The 22,177-nt window shown below is 41.6% G+C and overlaps 1 protein-coding gene across 6 annotated transcripts in view; it reads left to right on the top strand.

Moving 5' to 3' along the window:
* Npepps (aminopeptidase puromycin sensitive) overlaps nucleotides 1-22,177 on the top strand; it is a 116,006-nt gene that overhangs the window by 87,442 nt on the left and 6,387 nt on the right. For all 6 annotated transcript variants that reach the window (XM_076543256.1, XM_076543254.1, XM_076543258.1 and 3 more), the window contains 10 exons: nucleotides 1,177-1,286; nucleotides 4,103-4,166; nucleotides 6,158-6,297; nucleotides 7,686-7,820; nucleotides 9,052-9,271; nucleotides 13,220-13,362; nucleotides 14,127-14,183; nucleotides 19,855-19,962; nucleotides 20,396-20,551; nucleotides 21,217-21,264. In XM_076543256.1, the coding sequence (XP_076399371.1) occupies nucleotides 1,177-1,286; nucleotides 4,103-4,166; nucleotides 6,158-6,297; nucleotides 7,686-7,820; nucleotides 9,052-9,271; nucleotides 13,220-13,362; nucleotides 14,127-14,183; nucleotides 19,855-19,962; nucleotides 20,396-20,551; nucleotides 21,217-21,264 (1,181 nt within the window). The remainder of the gene's footprint in view (nucleotides 1-1,176; nucleotides 1,287-4,102; nucleotides 4,167-6,157; nucleotides 6,298-7,685; nucleotides 7,821-9,051; nucleotides 9,272-13,219; nucleotides 13,363-14,126; nucleotides 14,184-19,854; nucleotides 19,963-20,395; nucleotides 20,552-21,216; nucleotides 21,265-22,177) is intronic.

The following is a 22,177-nucleotide window of genomic DNA, read 5'->3' as shown; positions in this document are numbered from 1 at the left end:
AGAAGTCCAGTTGTTTTTTGTTTGTGTCAAGGGTGTGTGCACATACATGCATGAAGAAGCCAAGCGTCAATGTTCAATATCTTCCTCAATTGCTGTCTATCTTACTTGGTTTTTTTGTTTTTGTTTTTGTTTTTTTGGAGACAGGGTTTCTCCATGTAATTTTCGTGCCTGTGCTGGATCTCGCTCTGTAGACCAGGCTGGCCTTGAACTCACAGAGATCCTACCTGGCTCTAACTCCTGAGTGCTGGGATTAAAGGCGTGCGCCACCACCGCCCGGCTTATCTTACTTGTTTTGAGAAAGAATCTCTCCCTGAACCTCATCTGCTAGGCTGGTATAGCTGGTCAACAGACAGGACCCCTCTGGTCTCTGCTTCCCTAGCACTGGGGGCTTATAAGCTTACTCCTAATTTTCTTCCTTCCTTCCTTTCTCTTCTCTTCTCTTCTCTTCTCTTCTCTTCTCTTCTCTTCTCTTCTCTTCTCTTCTCTTCTCTTCTCTTCTCTTCTCTTCTCTTCTCTTCTCTTCTCTTCTCTTCTCCCCTCCCCTCCCCTCCCCTCCCCTCCCCTCCCCTCCCCTCTCCTCCCCTCCCCTCCCCTCCCCTCCCCTCCTCTTCTTTTCTTTTCTTTTTTTAAAGACAGGCTTTTCCCACATAGTCTGGTTGTCCTGGAACTCACTATGTAGATCTGGCTGGCCTCAAACTCAGATATGTCCTCATGCCTCTGCCTCTCAAATGCTGGGATTGAAGGCCCCAATTCAATTTTTTGTGTGAATGATGGTATGGCAAGAATTGTACCAAATGAGTCGTCCCCTGAAATACTCTTTAGAGTAGAATTTACTTAGTTTGAGCCGGGCAGTGGTGGCGCACGCCTTTAATCCCAGCACTCGGGAGGCAGAGCCAGGCGGATCTCTGTGAGTTCGAGGCCAGCCTGGGCTACCAAGTGAGTTCCAGGAAAGGCGCAAAGCTACACAGAGAAACCCTGTCTCGAAAAACCAAAAAAAAAAAAAAAAAAAAAAAAAGAATTTACTTAGTTATAGCATTGTGGGTGGGGCATTTGTTTGACCCTCTGTGTGCTAGAGAAAACAGTTGGTAAGCCATGCAATATTAAGGGTTAAATGAATTTTCTGATTTAGGAAAGAAACATAAACATTTCAGGTTATTATTTTCATTTTCCTTCTAGAGGATCTCTGGGAAAGTTTGGAAAATGCCAGTGGTAAACCTATAGCAGCTGTGATGAATACCTGGACCAAACAAATGGGATTCCCTCTCATTTATGTGGAAGCTGAACAGGTAAACCTATACATAAGAAGCCCTTGCACTGCCAGGTGTGGTGTCTCATCCCTGTAATCTCTGGACTTAGGTGAGACAGGAGGAATCAGGAGTTTCAGGACAGCCTAGCCAGATGGTTTGAAAAAACAGAAAAGAGTATTAGCGCTCAAGATAAGATGACTGTTTTTTCTCTGAGGATTTCATTCCTCAACACTGGTAAGCTTATTAATGATTACACTTAATGAAGACTATTAGATGATACTTTTTTTTTCTTTAGGCTCAGCACCCTTGTAAGACTTCAGTAGCCTGCCTGGTGTAGTGGTACACACCTTTAGTCCCAGCACTTGGGAAGCAGACGTAGACAGACTTCTTGTGAGTCTTAGGCCAGCCCAGTCTGCATAGTGAGTTCCAGGACAGCCAAAGCTACATTGCCTTGGTGGGGGGAATAAAAAGTAGATTTCAGTGAATACATGAGTTACAACAGAGAACAGTAATTCTCCACTTCCCAGTACTCTAAAAATTCATTTTACTTTTCTATCCAGATACTTTCAAGGTCTTGCTGTCTTTGTTTTTATTAGTTTTTGTCCCAATGCCTAGCCAATGAGTGTGTACAAATGTGTTTTTGTTTTGTTTTGATTTTTCTGAAACAGGTTATCGCTATGCAGTCCTAGCTGGCCCGGATCTCCTAAATTCTAGAATGCATAATATCCATAACCCATAATACCTCTTTTTTAAAAAATATTTTTACTTAATTGTAAATTTTTGTTTGATTGTTTTTGTTTTGTTCTTTTTTGAGACAGAGTTTCTCTGTGCAACTGTCCTGGCTGTCCTGGAACCCGCTTTGTAGACCAGGCTGGCCTTGAACTCACTGGGATCCACCTGCCTCTGCCTCCCAAGTGCTGAGACTAAAGACATGCACCACCACCACCCAGCTCAACCTTTTTTCTTTTTTCTTATTTGTTTGCTTGCTTGTTTATTTTTTCTTTTTTGTTTGTTTTGGTTTTGGGAACATGGTCTTCCTATGTAGCTCTGGCTGGCTTCAAACTTCCAGAGATCTGCCTGCCTTTTCTTCCCCAGTAATGAGATTAAAGGTTGTGACACTATGCCTAAATTTCATTTCTGTTTCTTGTACTTAGTTAGTTACTAAGGTCATTTTTTTAGTCTAGGTTTACATTTAATTTAAGTAAGTTCAAATCTTTTATATTGTGTGCTCTTTAAATAATCTATTTATTTGTATTTTATGTACATTGGTATTTGTGTGCTCTTTGAAACATCCCAGAATGTAATGTTGATGAGCAGTCAGGAAAATGACTGTCTATTGGTTGGATTTTTTTTCCCTCTGGTTGGGGTTGAATGCATGGTGTAGGTGTGCATGTGTGTGTGTGCATGCAGGTGGTAACGGATAGAGGTCAGGGGCTGTACACGTGGTTTTCTGACAGGATCTCTCACTGGAACCTGGGATTTGACAGTTTGACTAGGTGGACTGGTCAGTAGGCTCCAGGCTCTGCTGTTTCTCCCTTGCAGACTCTGGATTCTAAGTGTTCATTCTCACACCCCAGTTTGTACATGGGTCCTGGGGATTGAATTCAGGTCCTGGTGTTCGCGTAGCAGGCATTATGCTGAGTTGTCATCTCACCCAAAGTAGTTTTTAAAACTACTTTGGGTTTTCTAGTTATTTGCAGTCACCCTCACCTTCACATTTGTGTTTTGTTGCAAACTTGTACTTTGAAAAAAGATGTGTATTGCTTTTACATCTGACAAGTAGCAGTCTAAGATTTGAATTTTGAATATTGAATCTACCTGTTAATCTAATAAAGTGGGGAAAAAACTCTAGATACAATCTTTTTCTATAAAGAGTAGTACAATTTGATTGTTTTCTTTGTTGTGTATACTTTGGGGGGAGTTGAACAAGTCTAGGCTTACTTACTTTCTTTTTTTTATTATTTATTTAAATTTATTTCATGTGCATTATGTGAGGGTGTCAGGTCCCTGGAAGTGGAGTTACAGACAGTCATATGCTGCCAAGTGGGTGCTGAGAATTGAACCCCAGCCCTCTGAAAGAGCAGTCAGTGCTCTTAACCACTGAGCCATCTCTCCAGCCCCCTAGGCTAACTTTCAACTCACTGTGTAGCATATTCAAGGGCGACCTGGAAGTCTTACTCTTCTGGTTCCCACTCGCAAGAACTGGGATTACCGGTGGGCATTGGCACTCCTGGTTTTTTGTTCTGTATATTTTTAAAGACAAATAAATTGCTTTTAGGAATTTCTCTCATCTGAGTATTACACACCTTCAGAGGAGTCATATTACATAGAAATTGGTCTTTGAAAAGTTTTACTATATTTAAATTTATTTTGTGTATATATTGAGAGCTGGTCTCTAGGGCATTTAAACAGGCCCTTTTATTTGTTTTTCTTCTGTGGTCTAAATAAAAAAGATTGACTTTTTAATTTATTCTTTGACAGTTTTATACATATATACAATGTATCTTGCATCCCCAGAACTCTTCCCCACACATCCCATTCCCACCCTCATGTCCCCCCCCCCCCTTTTTTTTTAAATAACTCATTGTATGCACATGGCTATAGGGCCAGCCACTGGAGCATGCACAACCTACAGGGGCCACACATCTGAAGAAAATCAACGTCTCCCACCCCAGGGCAGCTGCTTATCAGCTAGGGGTGGGCTTAGATCCCCTCCCTCAAGAGTGACTTTTTTTTCTGTTCGTTAGTACCTCATCTGTATCACATAAGACATTTGTTTGTACTGTCTGTCTTTGTCACAGAAACACCCCTCCCCCGTCACCATTGTTATTACAGCCTTTACTTTGCTTCTGTAGGTAGAAGATGACAGAGTGCTGAGGCTGTCTCAAAAGAAGTTCTGTGCCAGTGGACCATATGTGGGTGAGCAGCATGCTATAAGATGGGCTGATCAAGTGCAAGGCCCTGGGTTCGGTCCTCAGCTATGAAAAAAGATGGGCTGATCAGTAAATTCTGGGTTCTTACTAGTGGTTTTTCAAATTAAGAGTAAATAATACCATGTTATTTATTTTTTGTGTAGTTATACTTTGAGTTTAATTTATTTTATGTATATGTGTGCCGGTCTGTATGTGCATGAACTATATGCAGGTACTATAAGGAGGCTAGAAGAGGGCATCATATCCCCTAGAATAGAAGTTACTGGCAATTGTTAGCCACAATGTGAATGCTGGGAGTTGAACCCAAGTTTTCTGGAAAAGCAGCCAGTGCTCTTAACTGCTGAGCCATCTGTTCAGCCCCAGTCTTTAAAATTTTATGTCTCTCTTATTGAAAATGAGTGAAAAAGGGTTGGAATACCGAAGAAATGATTTCTTTAGTCTTACTCTTGAAGGAATTACTGTGTTACTTTTTTTTTTTTTTTTGGTTAAAGTTATTGGGTGTAGTAAGTATTAAGTCCAGTGATAATTGTCTTTTCTTAGTAGTCATTATACCCAGCACTAGAGTTGGTTCATACTTTGTGTTCTCAGTGTCATTTCAAGGTAGAGAGTAGTATTTTCCTTTTACACATACCAAAGCTAAAGCTAAGGTATGGATAGGTTAGTTAAGTTGCTCAAAGTCAGCTGGGTATGATGCTGTACACCTTTAATCCCAGTACTTGGGAGGCAGAGGCATGCAAATCTCTGTGAATTTGAGGACAGCCTGGTCTACATAACAAGTTCCAGGACAACCAAGGCTATGTAGTAAGACCCTGTTTTTCTTTTCTTTTCTTTCTTTTTTATTTTATTTTTTTTAAGATTTATTTATTATGTACACAGAAGAAGGCACCAGATCTCATTACAGATGGTTGTGAACCACCACATGGGTGCTGGGAATTGAACTCAGGACCTCTGGAAGAGCAGTCGGGCTCATAACCTCTGAGCCATCTCTCCAGTCCCGAAAGACCCTGTTTCAGTCACCCACTTGTCCACAGCCCTCCACAAAAAAATTTGTTCAAGTCACCTGTAATAAGTTTAAAAGAGTGGGAATTCAAATAAGATAGTTGAAATCCCTGAGTTCGACCTCTCAACTACTACCTTCTCAGATAACTCCTCTGTCATTAAGGAAGCTCTTTTACCTATGAAATTTTACCTAGGAAATTACATTTAAATTGAAGAAATTAAGTTTCCTTTCCTTTAAAATAGTAATCTCAGTATAGTCCCTATGACCAGAACAGTATAGGCAACATTAAAACCTGGAGTATCTAAGTGGTAGGGCTGGAGTGGTGTTTTAACCTGTTTATTTGTTTGTCTTTTCAAGACTGGGTTTCACTGTGTGGCCCAGGGTGTCCTAGAGCTCACTCTGTAGACCAGTCTGTCCTCAGAGATCCACCTGCCTCTGCCCTCCAAGTACTGGGAATAAAGGCGTGTGCCACTGCCGCCACCGGCTGTGACTTGACATGTGGCTTACTTAAATGTTGATTGTGTGCCTTTTTAAAATAGCTCTCAGTGCACGGACACCAGGTCTGATTTGCTGTTTGATAGCCGAGACAGTGTTGTCCTTCTCACATGCTCTGGCTTTTAGAGGTGGCTCCTCAGTGATGGAATAGAGTGGCTCCCAGGGTTTGTCCTCTCCCGGGGTAGCAGTGTGAGCCCTTGAAGAAAAAAACACCTGAGAACTCTCCCTGCTCAAGTTGAACAACAGACGCAGTGTTGGCTTTACTGCTCTGCTTGAGTTCATTATTCTCTTTGAGACAACTGTGGTTTTGATATTAAGTTATTTTTCCTTTGCACTAATATTACTCAAGTCACCTGGAAGCATAGTGTAACACTGAGAATGTGTCTTCGTTACAATACTTGCAGTCTTCTGTCTACCTTACCTCCTGTTTCTTTAAGTGTAACATTGTCTTTACATTTTCTATTTGTTCTCTTCTTGTTTAGGTGAAGACTGTCCTCAGTGGATGGTTCCTATCACAATCTCAACTAGTGAAGACCCCAACCAAGCCAAACTAAAAATACTAATGGATAAACCAGAGATGAATGTAGTTTTAAAAAATGTCAAACCAGACCAGTGGGTAAAGGTGAGTTGAGAATGGCATAGCTGTGTTTAGCCTTACCTGAATTGATTTGTTTCTTTTCCTCTGCCTTCTGTGGCTAGCTCTGAATTGTATTCTTTCAAGTTAGACTAATACTTTCAAGGAGAAGAAGGAAAGACTGAAGTGTGGGAAGGAAAAGTAAGAGTTGACCGCATTTGGTCACTCACACCTCTGACCCCAGCACCCAGTAGGCTGAGGCTAGAGGTTAGAGTTTGAGGCTAGCCTAGGTAAGTGAGACTGTTTCAGAAAAGGAAAGGAAGGAGTAAATAGTAGACTGTACATAAAACATTTGTAGTCTTGCAGCTACAAACTGCCCTCCCATTCTAAAAAGCTAAACATGGTGGTAAACACTTTTAATCCCAGCCTTTGGGAGGCAGAGGCAGGCCGATGTCTGAGTTCAGTCCACAGAGTGAGTTCCAGGCCAGCCAGGACTACACAGAAAAACCCTGTCTTGAAAAACAAAACCAAAAAACAAAAAGAAAAAAAAAAAAAAAAAAAAAAGGGAATTGTTTGGTTATTTATACAGTATCTTTTTATGATTCATGTGTTTTATTTTATTTGCATTGGTGTTTTGCCTGCATGTGTGTCTGTGTGAGTGTGTCACATCTTGGAGTTACAGACAGTTGTGTACTGCCATATGGGTGTTCGAAATTAAACCTGGGTCCTCTGGAAGAGCAGCCAGTGCTCTTAACTACTGAGCCATCTCTCCAGCCCTATTTTTATAGTATTTCTACAAAGTAAACTTGATAATTTCATTTTACATGTGTTCTTTTGTTATTTGCTTGTCAAGACAGGACTTGCTCAGTAAGAACACACTTGCTTAGTAGTCATGGTCCGTGAGTTTGATCACTGTCACCACCCAAAAGAACAAAACCTAGCCAGGCAGTGGTGGCGCACGCCTTTAATCCCACTACTCGGGAGGCAGAGCCAGTCGAATCTCTGTGAGTTTCAAGGCCAGCCTGGTCCGAGATCCAGGACAGGCACCAAAACTACACAGAGAAACCCTGTCTTCAAAAAACAAAAAACACAAAAAAGAACAAAACCTTTGTTTGTTTGTTTTGTTACTTTTTTTTTTTTTTTTTTTTTTTGAGGTAGGGTCTCCCTGTGTAGCTCTGGCTATCCTGGAACTCATGTAGATCAGGGTGGCTACTATGCTCATCCAAAAAAAAAATCTTTTTAAAAATGGAGTGGCTAATCAAGTGTGGTAGTGCTCATCTTTAATCCCAGCACTCTGGAGGCGGATCTCTTTGAGTTTAAGGCCAGCCTAGTCTACATAGTGAGTTCCAGGACATCCCGAGATATAGTGAGACACTGCCTCCAAAGAAAAGTCAGGGGAAAGGAAGTAGTTAATACTAACTATTGGCTCTTTTCAGTTAAATCTGGGAACAGTTGGGTTTTACCGGACTCAGTACAGTTCTGCCATGCTGGAAAGTTTATTACCAGGCATTCGTGACCTTTCTCTGCCCCCGGTGGATCGACTTGGATTACAGAATGACCTCTTCTCTCTGGTGAGCATCTCACACTTAGGTCATCTGATGCATTTTGTTGGTTAAAGGTTCCTGTTTATCCTGGAGTGTATAAAGCATAATTAGAAGGATATGGTTCTTCCTGAGGGTTGGCACATTTGGGATGACAGCAAATGGCCAATTATTAATTAACATGACAAAATTGTACCTCTATCATTTGCCAGAAGCAAATTCCATTTCACTGTTTCTAAGCTAGTTTTTATTTAAACTATCCTTTGTAAGGCAAAAAGTCCATTCATTCTTTTCTAAACAAATGGAAATGAGTCATGAAGAAATTTCCCTACTGATTTTTTTAAAAAACTAATTCAGAGTGATTTTATGTTTTTAAGTAGTACTTGTACTTTGCTAGGAAAGCCAGAATGTTTTAACAGTATGTTATTACTCAAATTATAGCATATCAGCCCCAGAATTATATACATATTTGGCTTTGTTCCAGGAAGGATTTAAAGCAGCAAAATATGTATTTTGTCTTTATGACTCCAGCAGGTTAGGTAATTTCAGGATGTCTTTGCCTGTGGTAAAATTGTCATTCTTTCTAGCGTTCCTTTAAATTGGACCTGAAATCTCCTTGCCCTCTGTGATTGCTGATTGGATTCCTTCTTTGCATAAATGCAGATTAGCATTGATGGACAGATCCTCCCATCTGCTGATCTCACTGCCACGGGAGACCTGTCCCAGGAGAGCAGGCTGTTTGTGCAGTTGGCTGATAGAACAGAAGTTCTTTTTCCAACTCCTGTTAGTCAGTGCTGAGAGCAAGCGCTCTGACTCCGTAGCCTTCCCATTCATGTTCTTTTGGAAGTGAGTGAAGGAGAGGCTCAAGGTGACACAGTTTGCAAGTTCAGCCCTGAAAGGGCCTTTGTCAAGAACCAGAGCCCCAACTCTTCTTGCAGCTTTTCTGAAAGTCTAAAAAATTTGAAAACATTAAAGTGATGTCCTAGAAACTGAGTAGAAATAAGAAGTTAACTGTTTTTTGTTGGTCCCAAATTATGAGGTATAATGTAATTTTTTAAGGAGTTCTTTTACTAATGGCAAAGGAATAAATAAAAGATTTTGTCATGATAGAATGATATTCTACTAGTATTCTGAACTTACTTAGCCTCATTTCCTTAAACCAAAAAATTACTAGCAGTAGATAATACCAAAGTACATGTTTGTTTTCTTTTATTTTGTTTAGTTTGAAAGCTGGGCTAATTTGTTTTTTTTCCTATCCCAGGCTCGAGCTGGAATCATTAGCACTGTAGAGGTTCTAAAAGTCATGGAGGCTTTTGTGAATGAGCCCAATTATACTGTATGGAGCGACCTGAGCTGTAACCTGGGGATTCTTTCAACTCTCTTGTCCCACACAGACTTCTATGAGGAAATCCAGGAGTTTGTGAAAGATGTCTTTTCACCTATAGGAGAGAGACTGGGCTGGGACCCCAAACCTGGAGAAGGTAATGAATGAACGTACTGTATGGGGAAAGAGTCTGCCTGAAATTGATACTTTCTATTCACTTGTGATTAACAGTTAGGAGCAGCATCTCTGTATCCAGATGTTATTGTGTATTCAGTTAGCCAGAAACTACATCTGCTAAAACTGCTGGTGAAAGTGTCACACCAGCAACAAACAATAATTCAAGTAGCATGAAACCCATAGATACTCTGCTGCCTCAGCATGAGTCATCACACCTGGCATCCCTCAGCTCTCTGAAATAAAGAAATTAATTGCTTTCTTTGTGTGTTTTCCATGATTATGCTATAATCATGTACCTTTTTAAAAAACTGTCGTTTAAATGTTGAGAATGGTGATTTGTAAGATTTAAATACAATTATTGCCATCTGTTTACTAAATAAGGTGTTTTCTCCTGACTAATCTTAATTTAGGACTTTTTTCTTTTTCTAGTGCTGGGTTTAAACCCAAGGGCCTAGCCTGTTCTAAACTCTACCAATGGGTTATTCCCAGACCACTAATCTGGGAATCTTCTAATAAGACAATAATAGTAGCAAATACTTGGCACTATCTTTTCTTTATTGATTCAACTAATATTTGTGTAGCTAGTAAAAGTCAGGTGCTATTTTAGAAGCTGGTGGTAGAGATGAGCAAAGCCCTAACCCGTGTAGCTTAAATTCTAGTGGGGGACATAGCAAACACAGTGTATTATGGTGAAGGAAAGTATCACAAGGAAAAATAAAATTAGACAGTGTGAAGTAGGAGTACTAAGCCAGTATTTTATAAAAATAATTGAGGAAAATCATCACTAATAATTGATCTTTGAGCATAAATGAAGAATTGAAAGAGAGGTTTAAGAATAGAGCAAACATAGAGCAGACCAGAGAGACGAGCAAGTGACAAAAATCTGAAGGAAGAGCATGGCTGGAGTGTCCACAGAAGAACCAGAAGTAGCCGGCATGGTGGCGCACAACTTTAATCCCAGCACTCTGAGAGGCAGAGGCAGGCAGATTTCCGTGAGTTCGAGTCCAGCCTGATACACAAAGTGAGTACTAGGACAGCCAGAGCTGTTACACAAAAAAACCCCGTGTTGAAAAACAAACAAGATATATTAGAAGTGTATATTCTCAGTGTGTTTTAAAGGTAGTACTCAAACTATTTGATGGAGAACTGAGTGTGGTAGAAAGAAAACTCATCAGATTAAGACTGCTTAGAGAAGACCAGGCTTGGTGGCCTTTAATCCCAGCGCTTAGGAAGTCTTAAATTCAAGACTAGCCTAATCTACACAGAGAGTTGCAGGCCAGGCAGGGTTACATGGTGAGACCCTCTCTTTAATAAAAAATACACACACGCACGCACACACGCACGCACGCACGCACGCACTACTGTAGAAGCACCTTTGGGTACAAAAACCAGAGGAGTTTGGTTTGCTGTCTTTCAGATTGAAGTCATTGTGGACATCAGAGTAGAGAATGTCTAGAGATCCTAGCTAGGTAAATACATTTTGGAATTAATAGCATGCAGGTATTATCTATAGCTGTGAAACTAGAAGAAATCACCTAAAGATTAAGAACAGGTGGAGACAAGAGATGTGAGGACTGTATTATAGTTCTGAATTTAGAGATTGGTAGAAGAAGCATCAAAACCAGGCATGCTGGTGGTACATTCCTGTAATTAGGAAGCAGAAATATGCAAGACCAGCCTAGTCTACTTAGAGTACTTTGTTCTTTATCTCAAAAAAACAAAAACAAAGAAGACTCGACATGGTGGTCCACACCACTAATCTTTGAGAGGTAGAGGCAGGAGGATCAGGAGTCACATCCTCAGCTTTATAGAAAAACCAGGGCTACCCTGGACCATGTGAGACTCAGAGAGAAGAACGTGAAGAATTGCAAAGAAACTGCCTGGCCAGTGAGAGGGAGAGCCAGGATAAAGTAGACTGGCCCAGAACTTACCTAGTAACTCTTTAAAAAGAATTTTGTTGACAACAGGAGTAGAATTGAGGATATGGGATTAGAAAATGAATTTTCTTTAAGTCTGTACATTTATAACATTTTTCTACTGTTGAAAATAATGCAAGAGTATATAGGAATTGGAAGGTTACGCACCCGGCCCCCCCCTCGGAGGGCAGAGAAATAGCAGTACTGAAAGTGTGTGTGTTATGAGAGAAGGTGGAAAGCTAGTGCTGGTGTGGCAGCTGAGGAGTAATTGAGAGGAGTCCAGACCCAGCTTGTAGCAGAGGAGTTAGCTGTAGAGAGGAACATACAGATATAGTAACAGGACAGTAGGAAGGAAGTGGGCTCGTGCAGCTAGATTCCTGGATGTTGTACATTTCTTTGGAAATGATATTGTGTAAATCCTTTGATTCAAAAAGGATACAGGGAGGAGAATGCCTTTGTTTTATAGCTGTATAGACAGGGGAATTAAGAGCAAAGCAGCCAAACATTGCTTTGACTTACAACACAGGTCAGTAGCAGAATCCCAGTAAGGGCTAGGGAGGCAACTCAGCTGTGTTCCTAAGAGTGCACACCCGAAGCCCCGAGTTCAATCACAGAATCCTTGTAAAATAGCTTGGTGTGGTGACACACACTTGTAATCCCAGCACTAAGGAGATGAAGACAGGCAGATCTCTAGGTCTTGCTGGCTCTCAGCCTCTCACTTGTGAGCTCCATTATAATGAGAGATAATGGCATAAAAAGTGAAGTGGCCAGGATTGGTGGCAGAGGCAGGTGGATCTCTGTGAGTTTGAGGCCAGCCTGGTCTTTAAAGGTAGTTCTTGGCCAGCCAGGGCTAAGTAGTGAGACCCTGTGTCAAAAACAAAAAAGACAAGATGAGTGAAGGGCTTCTGAGGGACACCACCCAAGGGTGACCTCTGCTCACCACATACATGGACATACACATATGTAGCCATATGTGCACACACGAAAACCACCATAGGAGCCCGAGCGCTTGCTCGACAGTTTAAGAATACTTACAGCTCTTGCAAAGGACCAGATTCGGTTCCCAGGACCCACATGGAGGCTCTCAACCATCTGTCTGTAATTCCAGTTCCAGGGAATCCAACTGCCATTCTGATCTGATCTGTATCCTCAAATAAAACTATTTTTTTCCAGTCTTGTGGGTGAACCAAAGGCCTATGGCATGCTCTTACTACTAGCTGTGACACCCAGACCTTACCTTGGAGCTTTTACCTGTAATGACAGTGACGCTCAGTCGGGTGTGGCTGCTTGTTGGTAATTTTGCATGTCATTGGAGGATGAATCCATTGGATTTTCATTTTAAAATCTAAGGTTTCAGTTTATTGTGCGAAGAATGTTCTAGTTCCATGTGGGTCTTTTTAAACAAAATTTGGATCAAACCTGTATGATGTAAGCCTTTCATTTTCTTTTTTCTTTGGTTTCTCGAGACAGGGTTTCTCTGTGTAGCTTTGTGCCTTTCCTGGAACTCACTCTGTAGACCAGGCTGGCCTTGAACTCATAAAGATCTGCCTGCCTCTGCCTCCCCAAAGCTGGGATTAAAGGCATGTGCCACTAACGCCCAGGCAGCTTTTCATTTTCATATGTTATCTTTGTGTTTTTTTTCAAGACAGGGCTTCTCTGTGTAGCCCTGGCTGGCCTTGAACTCATAGATCCGCCTGGCGCTGGTGCTGAGATCAAAGGTGTGCGCCACCACCACCCAGCTTTAACAGTATTATTGAGAGTACCATAGTAGGCTCTGATAGCTGGCCCTTGAGTCCAGACAATGTCAGCAAATTTATTTGCTTGTCTGATATGTTTATTCCTTTCCTCTTACAATTTGATAGATTAAGTCAAGTGTTCTCTCAAGTATTAGAGTAATTGATTGTGTTTGTTCAAGACCATAGACTTGGTATAACAAAGTTACAAAATATTTAGGTAGTGAATTTATAAAAGTGGGCTTTTCAAGTAGTTCTGTGTCTTCACTTCTCAATCAGGTCATCTAGACGCACTCCTGAGGGGCTTGGTCCTGGGCAAACTGGGAAAAGCAGGGCATAAGGCAACTTTGGAAGAAGCCCGTCGTCGGTTTAAGGAGCACGTGGAAGGAAAGCAGATTCTCTCTGCTGATCTAAGAAGTCCTGTGAGTTATCTTAATAAATTCCCGTGGAAACTGGGCATGGTGGGACACTCTACAGAGTGAGTTCCAGGACAGTCAGGGCCACACAGAAACACAGAAAGACCCTGTCAGGCTGGAAAAACAGTTACAGTAGTAGTAGTAGTAGTAGTAGTAGTAGTAGTAGTAGTAGTAGTAGTAGTAGTAGTAGTAGTAGTAATAATAATAATAATAATAATAATAATAATAATAATAATAAATTCCCTTGCCTTTTAGGTATTAGTTCCCGTCTAAACTGGCTCCCAGAGCCGTCCAACTGTTGTAGCATACACTACTTAGATAGGTTGTAGCAGCTTCTCATTGGTTTCTCAGGCAGCACATGGGTGTTGCAAGGTGATGACCGTAGTGCAGTTCTCTGGAAGAACTGGTGCAAGCTGCTGTTAGGACATGGCAGCCCCTCTGATTGTTCACCAGGAGTCTATTAGGGATTGATAACCAGAGTCTGTCTGTGCAGATGTATAACTATAATTGTTCAGATTCACTTTTTAGCTTATCTTTGTTTTGTTCTTCCAGACAGGGTCTCACTGTATCTTGAACTTATGGTCTTTCACTTAGGGTTTTCTCACTCTTTCCAGAGCTAAGGCCACAGGCCTCTGGTAACATGCCCAACTACTTTTTATCTTAGTTAGAATATTTATAACAAAATTCGTGTAACTCAAATAGTTAGAATATTTATAACAAAATACGTGTAACTCAAGTGACTTCTTTTTTCTCCTGGTGTTCTTTTGTAGGTCTATCTAACTGTTTTAAAGCATGGTGATGGCACCACTTTAGATATTATGCTGAAGGTAAGTGTATCTGGAAAAGGCTCCGAGGTCTTGCTTTTAAATTTGGGTATGCCCAGTACCACTTTAAATGGCTTGGGAGTTGGGGAAAAGCCTAGGCAAAGAAATATATGTGCTGGTTCTGACTTATAATTCCAGGTATTAAAGAGGTAGAAGTAGGCCAGAAAGTGTAAGGCCTATCTGGCTACCGAGTGAGTTCAAGGTCAGAGTGGGTAACTTTGTAAAAGAGCTCTGGGAGTGTAGCTTAATGGGAGAGCTGGTTTGGCATGTTGGGGGCCCTAAGGTCCAGATCCCAGTTCCACTGTCCTAGAGAGAGAATGTAGAAGGTCTGTTTGGGTATTTCCAAATGATGCTGAACTCATTTTTCAGGGTTATTTGTTTGTTTTTCTTTTACAACTTTAGTATCTAGCTAAATCTTAACCCTGAAATGGTGGGGTTTGACCCCACGACTTCATGCACATTAGGCAAGGGTTCTGTCACTGAACTATAGCCTGTTTGTTTTGTTCTGTTCTGAGACAGTCTCAGTAGCCCGGGCTGACTTTGAAGATTTGTGTTGATTTGCTGATCCTTGTGCCTCTTCCTTCCAAGTGCTGGACTCCAGGTTTGCCACTGCCCATTTTTCTTTTGTTTTGTTTGTGTGTTTGTTTTTTGAGAGGGCCTCACTTAACCCAGGCAGTACTCCACCTCCCTTTGTAACTGAGGCTGGTCTTGAACTCTTAAATCTTCCTTCTACCTTCCCACATGATGCTCAGTTATGAAGATCTCAGACATGCATCACACCTGCTCCCACCCTTTGAAAAAACAGGTCTTACTAGGTTATTCAAGTTACCCTTAAGTTCACTATAGCCCAGTCAGGCTTGAACTAATTCTTCTGTATCCTCCTAAGTATCAGTATTAAGAACCCTCTTGGGATCACAGCCTGAATCACCCACTAATGCCCCACAGAGATACTTGTTTCTGTTAGTAGTTCTCAACCTTCCTAACGCTGCGACCCTTTCAGTTCCTCATGTTGTGGTGACCCCAACCATTAAATTATTTTGTGGCGGGGCTGGAGATATGGCTCAGGGGTTAAGAGCACTGACTGCTCTCCCAGAGGTCCTGAGTTCAGGTCCCAGCAACCACATGGTGGCTCACAACCACCTGTAATGAGATCTGGTGCCCTTGTCTGGCCTGCAGGGATACAAGCAGGCAGAACACTATATACATAATAAATAAATAATCTTTAAAAAAAAAATTATTTTGTGGCTATTTCATAACTGTAATTTTGCTACTGTTATGATGAATTGTAATGTAAATATCTGATATATCAGGATACCTGATATTTGACCCCAATGGGGGTCATGGCCTACAAGGTTGAGAACAGCTGGTCTAGATGATAAAGCCAGGTTCTTTAAAACTTCTCCCATGGAAATGCAGGCAAAGTGGTACTTGCCTTTAATCCCAGCACTTGGGAGGCAGAGCAGACAGATCTCTGAGTTGAAGGCCAGGCGGTCTACATAGTAAGTTCCAGGACAGGACTAATCAGAGAAACCTTGTCTGGTGGAGGGGAACTTCTCCTGTGTAAGAGGTAGAGTTATTCCCTGACCTCCACAATCACATGGATCCTTATACACATAAACATGCACCACTGCCGCCGCCGCCTGGCTTCTGAGCAGGATTTTTAATTCCAGTACTTGGGAGGAAGAGTCAAGCAGATCTCTGAGTTCCAGGACAGCCTGGTCTACAGAGGGAGTTCCAAGACAGCCAGGGCTACACAGAAAAATCATGTCTTGAAAAACTAAATAAATATATAAAATAAAAACAAAAACATCTACATTTCAAGCAGGAATAAAATGTGCTAGCTAGTTCATAGATTAAGAATACTTCTGGCACCAGGCAGTGGTGGCGCATGCCTTTAGTCCCAGCACTTGGGAGGCAGAGACAGGTGGATCTCTGTGAGTTCAAGGCCAGCCTGGTCTACAAAGTGAGATCCAGGACAGGCACCACAACTACACGGAGAAACCCTGGGGGTGGGGGATGGGATACTTCTGGCTAGGTGGTGGTGGCCCATGCCTTTAATCCCAGCACTCAGAAGGTAGAGGCAGTTGGAACTCTGTAAATTCGAGAACAGCTCTGGTCTACAGAGCAAGTTCCAGGATAGCCGTGGCTACACAGAGAGACCCTGTCTCAAAAAGCCCAAAAAAATTAATGAATCAATCAATCAGCCCTTAAGAGCACTGGCTGCTCTTCCAAAGGACCCAAATTCAGTTTCCAGCACCCATATGACAGCTCACAACTGTCTGTAACTCCAAGATCTCACACCCTCTCGCAGGCAAAACACCAATGCACATAAAAAATAAATTAAAAAACTTTAGTTTTTTAAAAAAAGAATACTTCTGTTAACTGGGTAGTGATGGTGCACATCTTTAATCCCAGCACTTGAGAGACAGAGGAAGGTGGATGTCTCTGAGTTTGAGGACAGCCTGGTCTACAGAGCAAGTTCTAGGACAGCAGGGGGTACACAGAGAAACCCTGTCTTGGAAAACCAAAAAAGGAATAAATACTTCTGTTACCCCAGGTGGGTCAGAAGTACAGAAACTATTGAGTAAAAGGAAGGGACCAAAGGAAAGGGGACAAGAAAATGTAATGGGGAGGTGAGTATGATCAAAATCTGTTGTGTATGCCTGTGGTTTTTTTTTTTTTTTTTGGCTTTTTTCAAGAGAGGGTCTCTCTCTGCAGCCTGGGCTATCTTGGAACTCACTCTGTAGTCCAGGCTGAACTTAAACTATCGAACACTTATCTGCCTCCCGAGTACTGAGATTAAAGGCATGTGCCACCCCCATTCAGCCTATATATGCTTATGAATATGTCATAATTAAACTCATTATTTTGTACACTCAATATATGCTAATAAAAAAGGAAGAACCAAGCTCAGTAGCATGTGCTGGTAATTCCATGATTGAGGAGGCAAGAGGCAGGAGGATGGCTGTAATTTGAGGCCCATCTGGTCTGCATAGTTTCAAGCTAGCTAGGGGGCTACATAGTGAGACCCTGTGTCAAAAAAATGAAAAACAAACCCAGTGTTGTGGCACAAGCTTTTAATCCCCCCCTCTTTGGGAGGCAGAGGCAAGTGAATCTCTGAGTTTGAGCCAAGCCTGGCCTACATAGTGAGTTCCAGTATAGCCAGAGCATAAAGGAGTAGACCTTAAAGGAAAAAAGAAAAGAAAGAATGAAATTAAAACAAATTTACAGTTAAAAACAAAAAAAACTAGCCAGGCAGTGGTAGCTCACACCTTTAATCCCAGCACTGGGGAGGCTGAGGCAGAGGCAGGTGAATCTCTGTGAGTTCAAGGCCAGCCTGGTCTACAAAAGAGAGTTCCAGAACAGCCAGAGGGGATACACAGAGGGAAAAAAACAACAAACTACCAGGCCCATGATACAAGGAATGTCATGTCACATGCACAGTTCATACCATTAAACTGAGGCTGTTCTTGATTTTTAATAAAAGAAGAGGAAGAAACAAGAATAAACTACACTTCAAGGCTTATTGCTTAGCCTTGTTATGTTATACACAGGCTTCCTTTCCACTGTGAAAATCATTTTGGATTAAACTTTCGACTAAACATTTTGAGTGCTTTTCTTGGGCTTCATATTCCTGTGAAACTCTGTATTGTAAGTCAGATGAATGAAATCTGTTACTTTCGTCTGTTCCAAGGTAGAGCTTATGGCACACATCTTTCATCCCTGCACTTGGAGGCAGAGCTCTATGAGTTCAAAGCCAGTTAGGTCTCCATAGCAGGTTCCAGACCAGCCAGGTCTGCATAGTGAGACACTGTCCCCAAAACAATCAGCAGACAGACAAAAGTGTTCCATGTATACATGAAGAAAAGTAAGGATTCTGAAAGCTTTATGCCAGATACTGTAATGTATATTATGTCATGACATTATCAGAATTTACATTAGTGTGTGGTTTAATAGTTCACAGTTAACACAGGAATGGTCACAAAAATCTGCTTTTTTTATGAGGGGGAGACAACCAAAAACCTTAGTAAGACAGAAACAGGGCTCTTTAGGAACTATGTGACGGGGCTGGAGAGATGACTCAGTGGTTAAGAGCGTTCATTGACTGCTCTTCTAGAGGATCCGGCTTCAATTCCCAGCCCCCCACGGAAGCTCATAATTGTAATTCCAGTTCCAGGGGACCTGACACCCATAGCAAAACACCAATGCACATAAAGTAAAAATAAATTAATTAAAAAAAAAAGAACCCTGTGACAAGAGATAAGGATTGTTTTCTCCTGGTAATTGAATAATGATCAGTTTAATTTAAAAATTATTCCTGTTGTCTTGAACTGTGAGATTAGAATGCCATCTAGTGGGTGTGTGTTACACGTTCTCTGGGAGAGAAATGCTTCCTGAAAGCTAAAGGTCAGACCTTGAATATATCAGACTCAGGAGACAAAAGGCAGGGGTAGTGTCAGAAATTTGAGGCCAGTCTGATCTACACAACGAGTTCCAGAGTATCCGGGGCTGTATAGTGGGGACCCTGTCTCAAAATAAACAAAAGGAACATTAGGTAATAATAATCTGGGTTTTCCTTTTCGTTTTTAAATGTATATAGGTGTTTTACCTTTATGTATGTCATTATACCACATATGTACCATGTATGCCTGGTGACATTCTGATGAGCTCAGAAGATCCCCCAGAGCTAGAGTTGACAGACAGTTGTGAGTCACACGTGGGTGCTTCAAACCCAGGTCCTCTGCAAGAGCAGCCAGTTCTTGACAATGCACAGCCATCTCTCCAGCCCCAAATATTCTTGTGTGACTTTGAGGGGCTGAGGAGAGAGGTAAAAAGCTTGCTATACAGCAAGAGGACCTAGTTTGGATTCTCCATGTAAGACTTAGGTGCAATGAGTGGAGAGAGAGACAGGAGCTTACAGGCCTACTAGCTTAGGTGAAATGGCAAGCTCCAGGTTTATGGTCAGATCCTGAATCAAGGAAACAAGGTGCAGAGCAGTACAGGAAGACTCCTGACATGGACCTCCAACCTCCACAGGTACACTCCCAAGTGAGTGAGCGAAGCTGCAAACGTGAGCACATGTACACACATACACAAAAACATTCGATAATGTGTCTAGTTAGTTATTTTGGGACAGGGTCTTATGTAGCCACAGTTGGCTTCAAACCATGAAGCGGAGGATGTCCTTAAATTTCTGATCCTTCTGCCTTTGCTTCCCCAATATTAATGCATCTTTTCTTTTTTTTAATTATTTTTTTAATTACACTCAAGATATTCATTAATTACACTCATGATGCATCTTTTCTCAAATGAGTAAGTAATTATAGCCAGCTACTAGGTGTCTAGATTATTTTCAACTTCCACTACTATAGGCTAAATTGATGATATTTGGTGATAGTTTATTCATCTGATCCAATGTCAGTGATGTAAAGAGTTTGACTGTGGCAGACTTACTTCTTAGATCTTACTGTTTGACTCCGTGGGACTGAGGCAGACTATTTAGCTAGTGCGCACCTACATCTAGTGGCTCACTGCTATGGCACATGGAGGTTTTAGTACTCAGCCATTGATGATGTAGTGTCCCGCCAGTCTTACCCAGTGGAAGAGAAGCTGAGATGAACATGCGTAGAATCTGGGGAAGAGCTAACTATTCCTCATTGTTTTTTCCCTATAGCTTCACAAACAAGCTGATATGCAAGAAGAGAAAAACCGAATTGAAAGAGTTCTTGGGGCTACTCTTTCACCTGAACTGATTCAAAAAGTCCTCACTTTTGCACTTTCAGTAAGTTACAAGTTCAATTTCAGGAGAACTGGAACTCATTGATAATATGGCCATTGGCTTTGGTTCAGCACACTCATGATCTTTGGGGGACCTTGATACAAGCTTTTTGTTTTGTTTTCAAAATTTTATTTTGTTTGTAGCAGGATTGGGGTGGGGGTGAGAGTGGAGGTCAGAGGAGGTGAGTGGTTGTCTCTTCTGTCACGTGGGTTCCAGAGAGTGAAATCAAGTGATGAGGCTTAGTAGTGAAGATTGAAGAGGAAGTGGGTTCCTTTAGAATGCCTTTTCCTGCTGAGTTACCTCCCTGGAAGGGAATGTCTTTCTTGCTATTACTTGAATTTTCCAACAGTCTGTTGTATTGTTGTATTCTCTGGTATCAGAAAATATTCTAGATAGCCAGACTTCTAGTTCCTTTTTTTTTTTTTTTTCTTTTTAGGAAGAGGTACGTCCACAGGACACTGTGTCAGTAATTGGTGGAGTGGCTGGAGGCAGCAAGCAAGGGAGGAAAGCTGCTTGGAAATTCATAAAGGACAACTGGGAAGAGCTCTATAATCGATACCAGGGAGGGTTCTTAATATCCAGACTAATAAAGGTATGTGCAAGTCTTGAGTAGCTTGCTAGTCTTTTTTTATTTTTTTTTTTTTTTTGGTTTTTCGAGACAGGGTTTCTCTGTGTAGCTTTTCGCCTTTCCTGGAACTCGCTCTGTAGACCAGGCTGACCTCAAACTCGCAGAGATCCGCCTGCCTCTGCCTCTGGAGTGCAGGGATTAAAGGCGTATGCCACCACTGCCCAGCTAGCTTGCTAATCTTGAATGTTATTAATTCATGATTTATTAGAGTCCTGTAGATTAGACCCAAAAAATCAGGGCTCTTTGCTCTTTAAAAGGTTCTTCAGCCACGTATAGTGAGCCATGCTTATAATTTCAGCACTGATTATTCAGAAGCTGAGGCAGAAGGATTACTCTGAGTTTGAAACCAGCCAGAGATATATAGCAAGACCCAAACCCTCCTACCCTCAAATAAAGGGTTCTTGCAGGGCTGGGATTGCGTTTCACTCATAGGCCTTTCCTGCACTAGGCCCTGGGTTCAAACCCCAGCATCAAAACATTTTTACTCAATAGTTTGTGAGGTTGGTTTTATGATTGTGTATGTCCCCATCTTAGGATCTCTGCAACAAACCAGAGTAGAGAGAACAGATGGCTTGTTTGGGGGAAGTGGAAGTTTGTTCTCGTGTTTAAAGCTTACGGTTTCTTTTCAGCTGTCAGTGGAGGGATTTGCAGTTGATAAGATGGCTGGAGAAGTTAAGGTAAGGAAAGGACTGCTTGCTTTTTACTTTTCAATCCGGAATATCAAAACACGAACCTTGTTTTGTTTTTTTTCCCTTAAAATTTACTATATATGTATGAGTGTTTTTCTTGCATGTGTATGTGTACCATGTGCTTGCTTGGTACCATGGATATCAGAGGACATCGGATCCCCTGGAACAAGAAATCTGGGAAGTTGTAAGCCATCGTGTGGGTGCTAGGAACCAGCGTCCTCTGCAAGAGTAGCAGTAACTTTACCCTGAGCTGTCTCCAAAGCTCCATGAACTTTGTTTTAATGAGTGTTGGATGGTGTGTTTTTGTGTCCTCTTGTTTCTTAGTAAAAGACAGATTTGACTTTGCCTTCAATATCTGAAGAGTTTAGAGTGGAGAGATAATCAATTTTGTTTGTGTAGACCCTGGACCTTGTAAAGTTTGGGGGACAAATTGATGCTAAGTAGGAAAAAAAATTTTTTAATGCCAAATGCTGTTTATTGAAGGAGGGAAGAGGTCTTAAATACAGGCTTACAGCACAATGGGAGAACCCTGGAGGGCAAAAGTTGCTACTGGTATTTTACAGTCTTGCATCTAAGCTGTTAACACCCATTATGCAGGATACACAGACAAGGAACTTCCCTTAAGCATTCAGGAGGGTGGAACCTGGGAGAGAATTAGCATAGGGAGGATATCAAGGTCAAGGTCAGCAAGCAAGGCAATAGTTACCCAAATAAGGGTCCAGGGCCCTACAGGTCCCCCTTTTACTAAAAAATGAGCTTCTGACTTAGGTTGCATGGGTCGTCAACAGGTCACCTTACCCATCATGGAGATGCCTGCCCAGGTCACACAGGAGCTCTGTCTTAGGTTGGTGAGCACCCCCCAGGTATTAGCCTTTGAATACTCATTATCATACAGGCTCAA

The sequence above is a fragment of the Peromyscus maniculatus genome, chromosome 8 (assembly GCF_049852395.1).
Source record: "Peromyscus maniculatus bairdii isolate BWxNUB_F1_BW_parent chromosome 8, HU_Pman_BW_mat_3.1, whole genome shotgun sequence".
NCBI lineage: Eukaryota > Metazoa > Chordata > Mammalia > Rodentia > Cricetidae > Peromyscus > Peromyscus maniculatus.
Note: the sequence above shows the minus strand (reverse complement) of the source record. Positions and strands in the feature narration are given on the sequence as shown.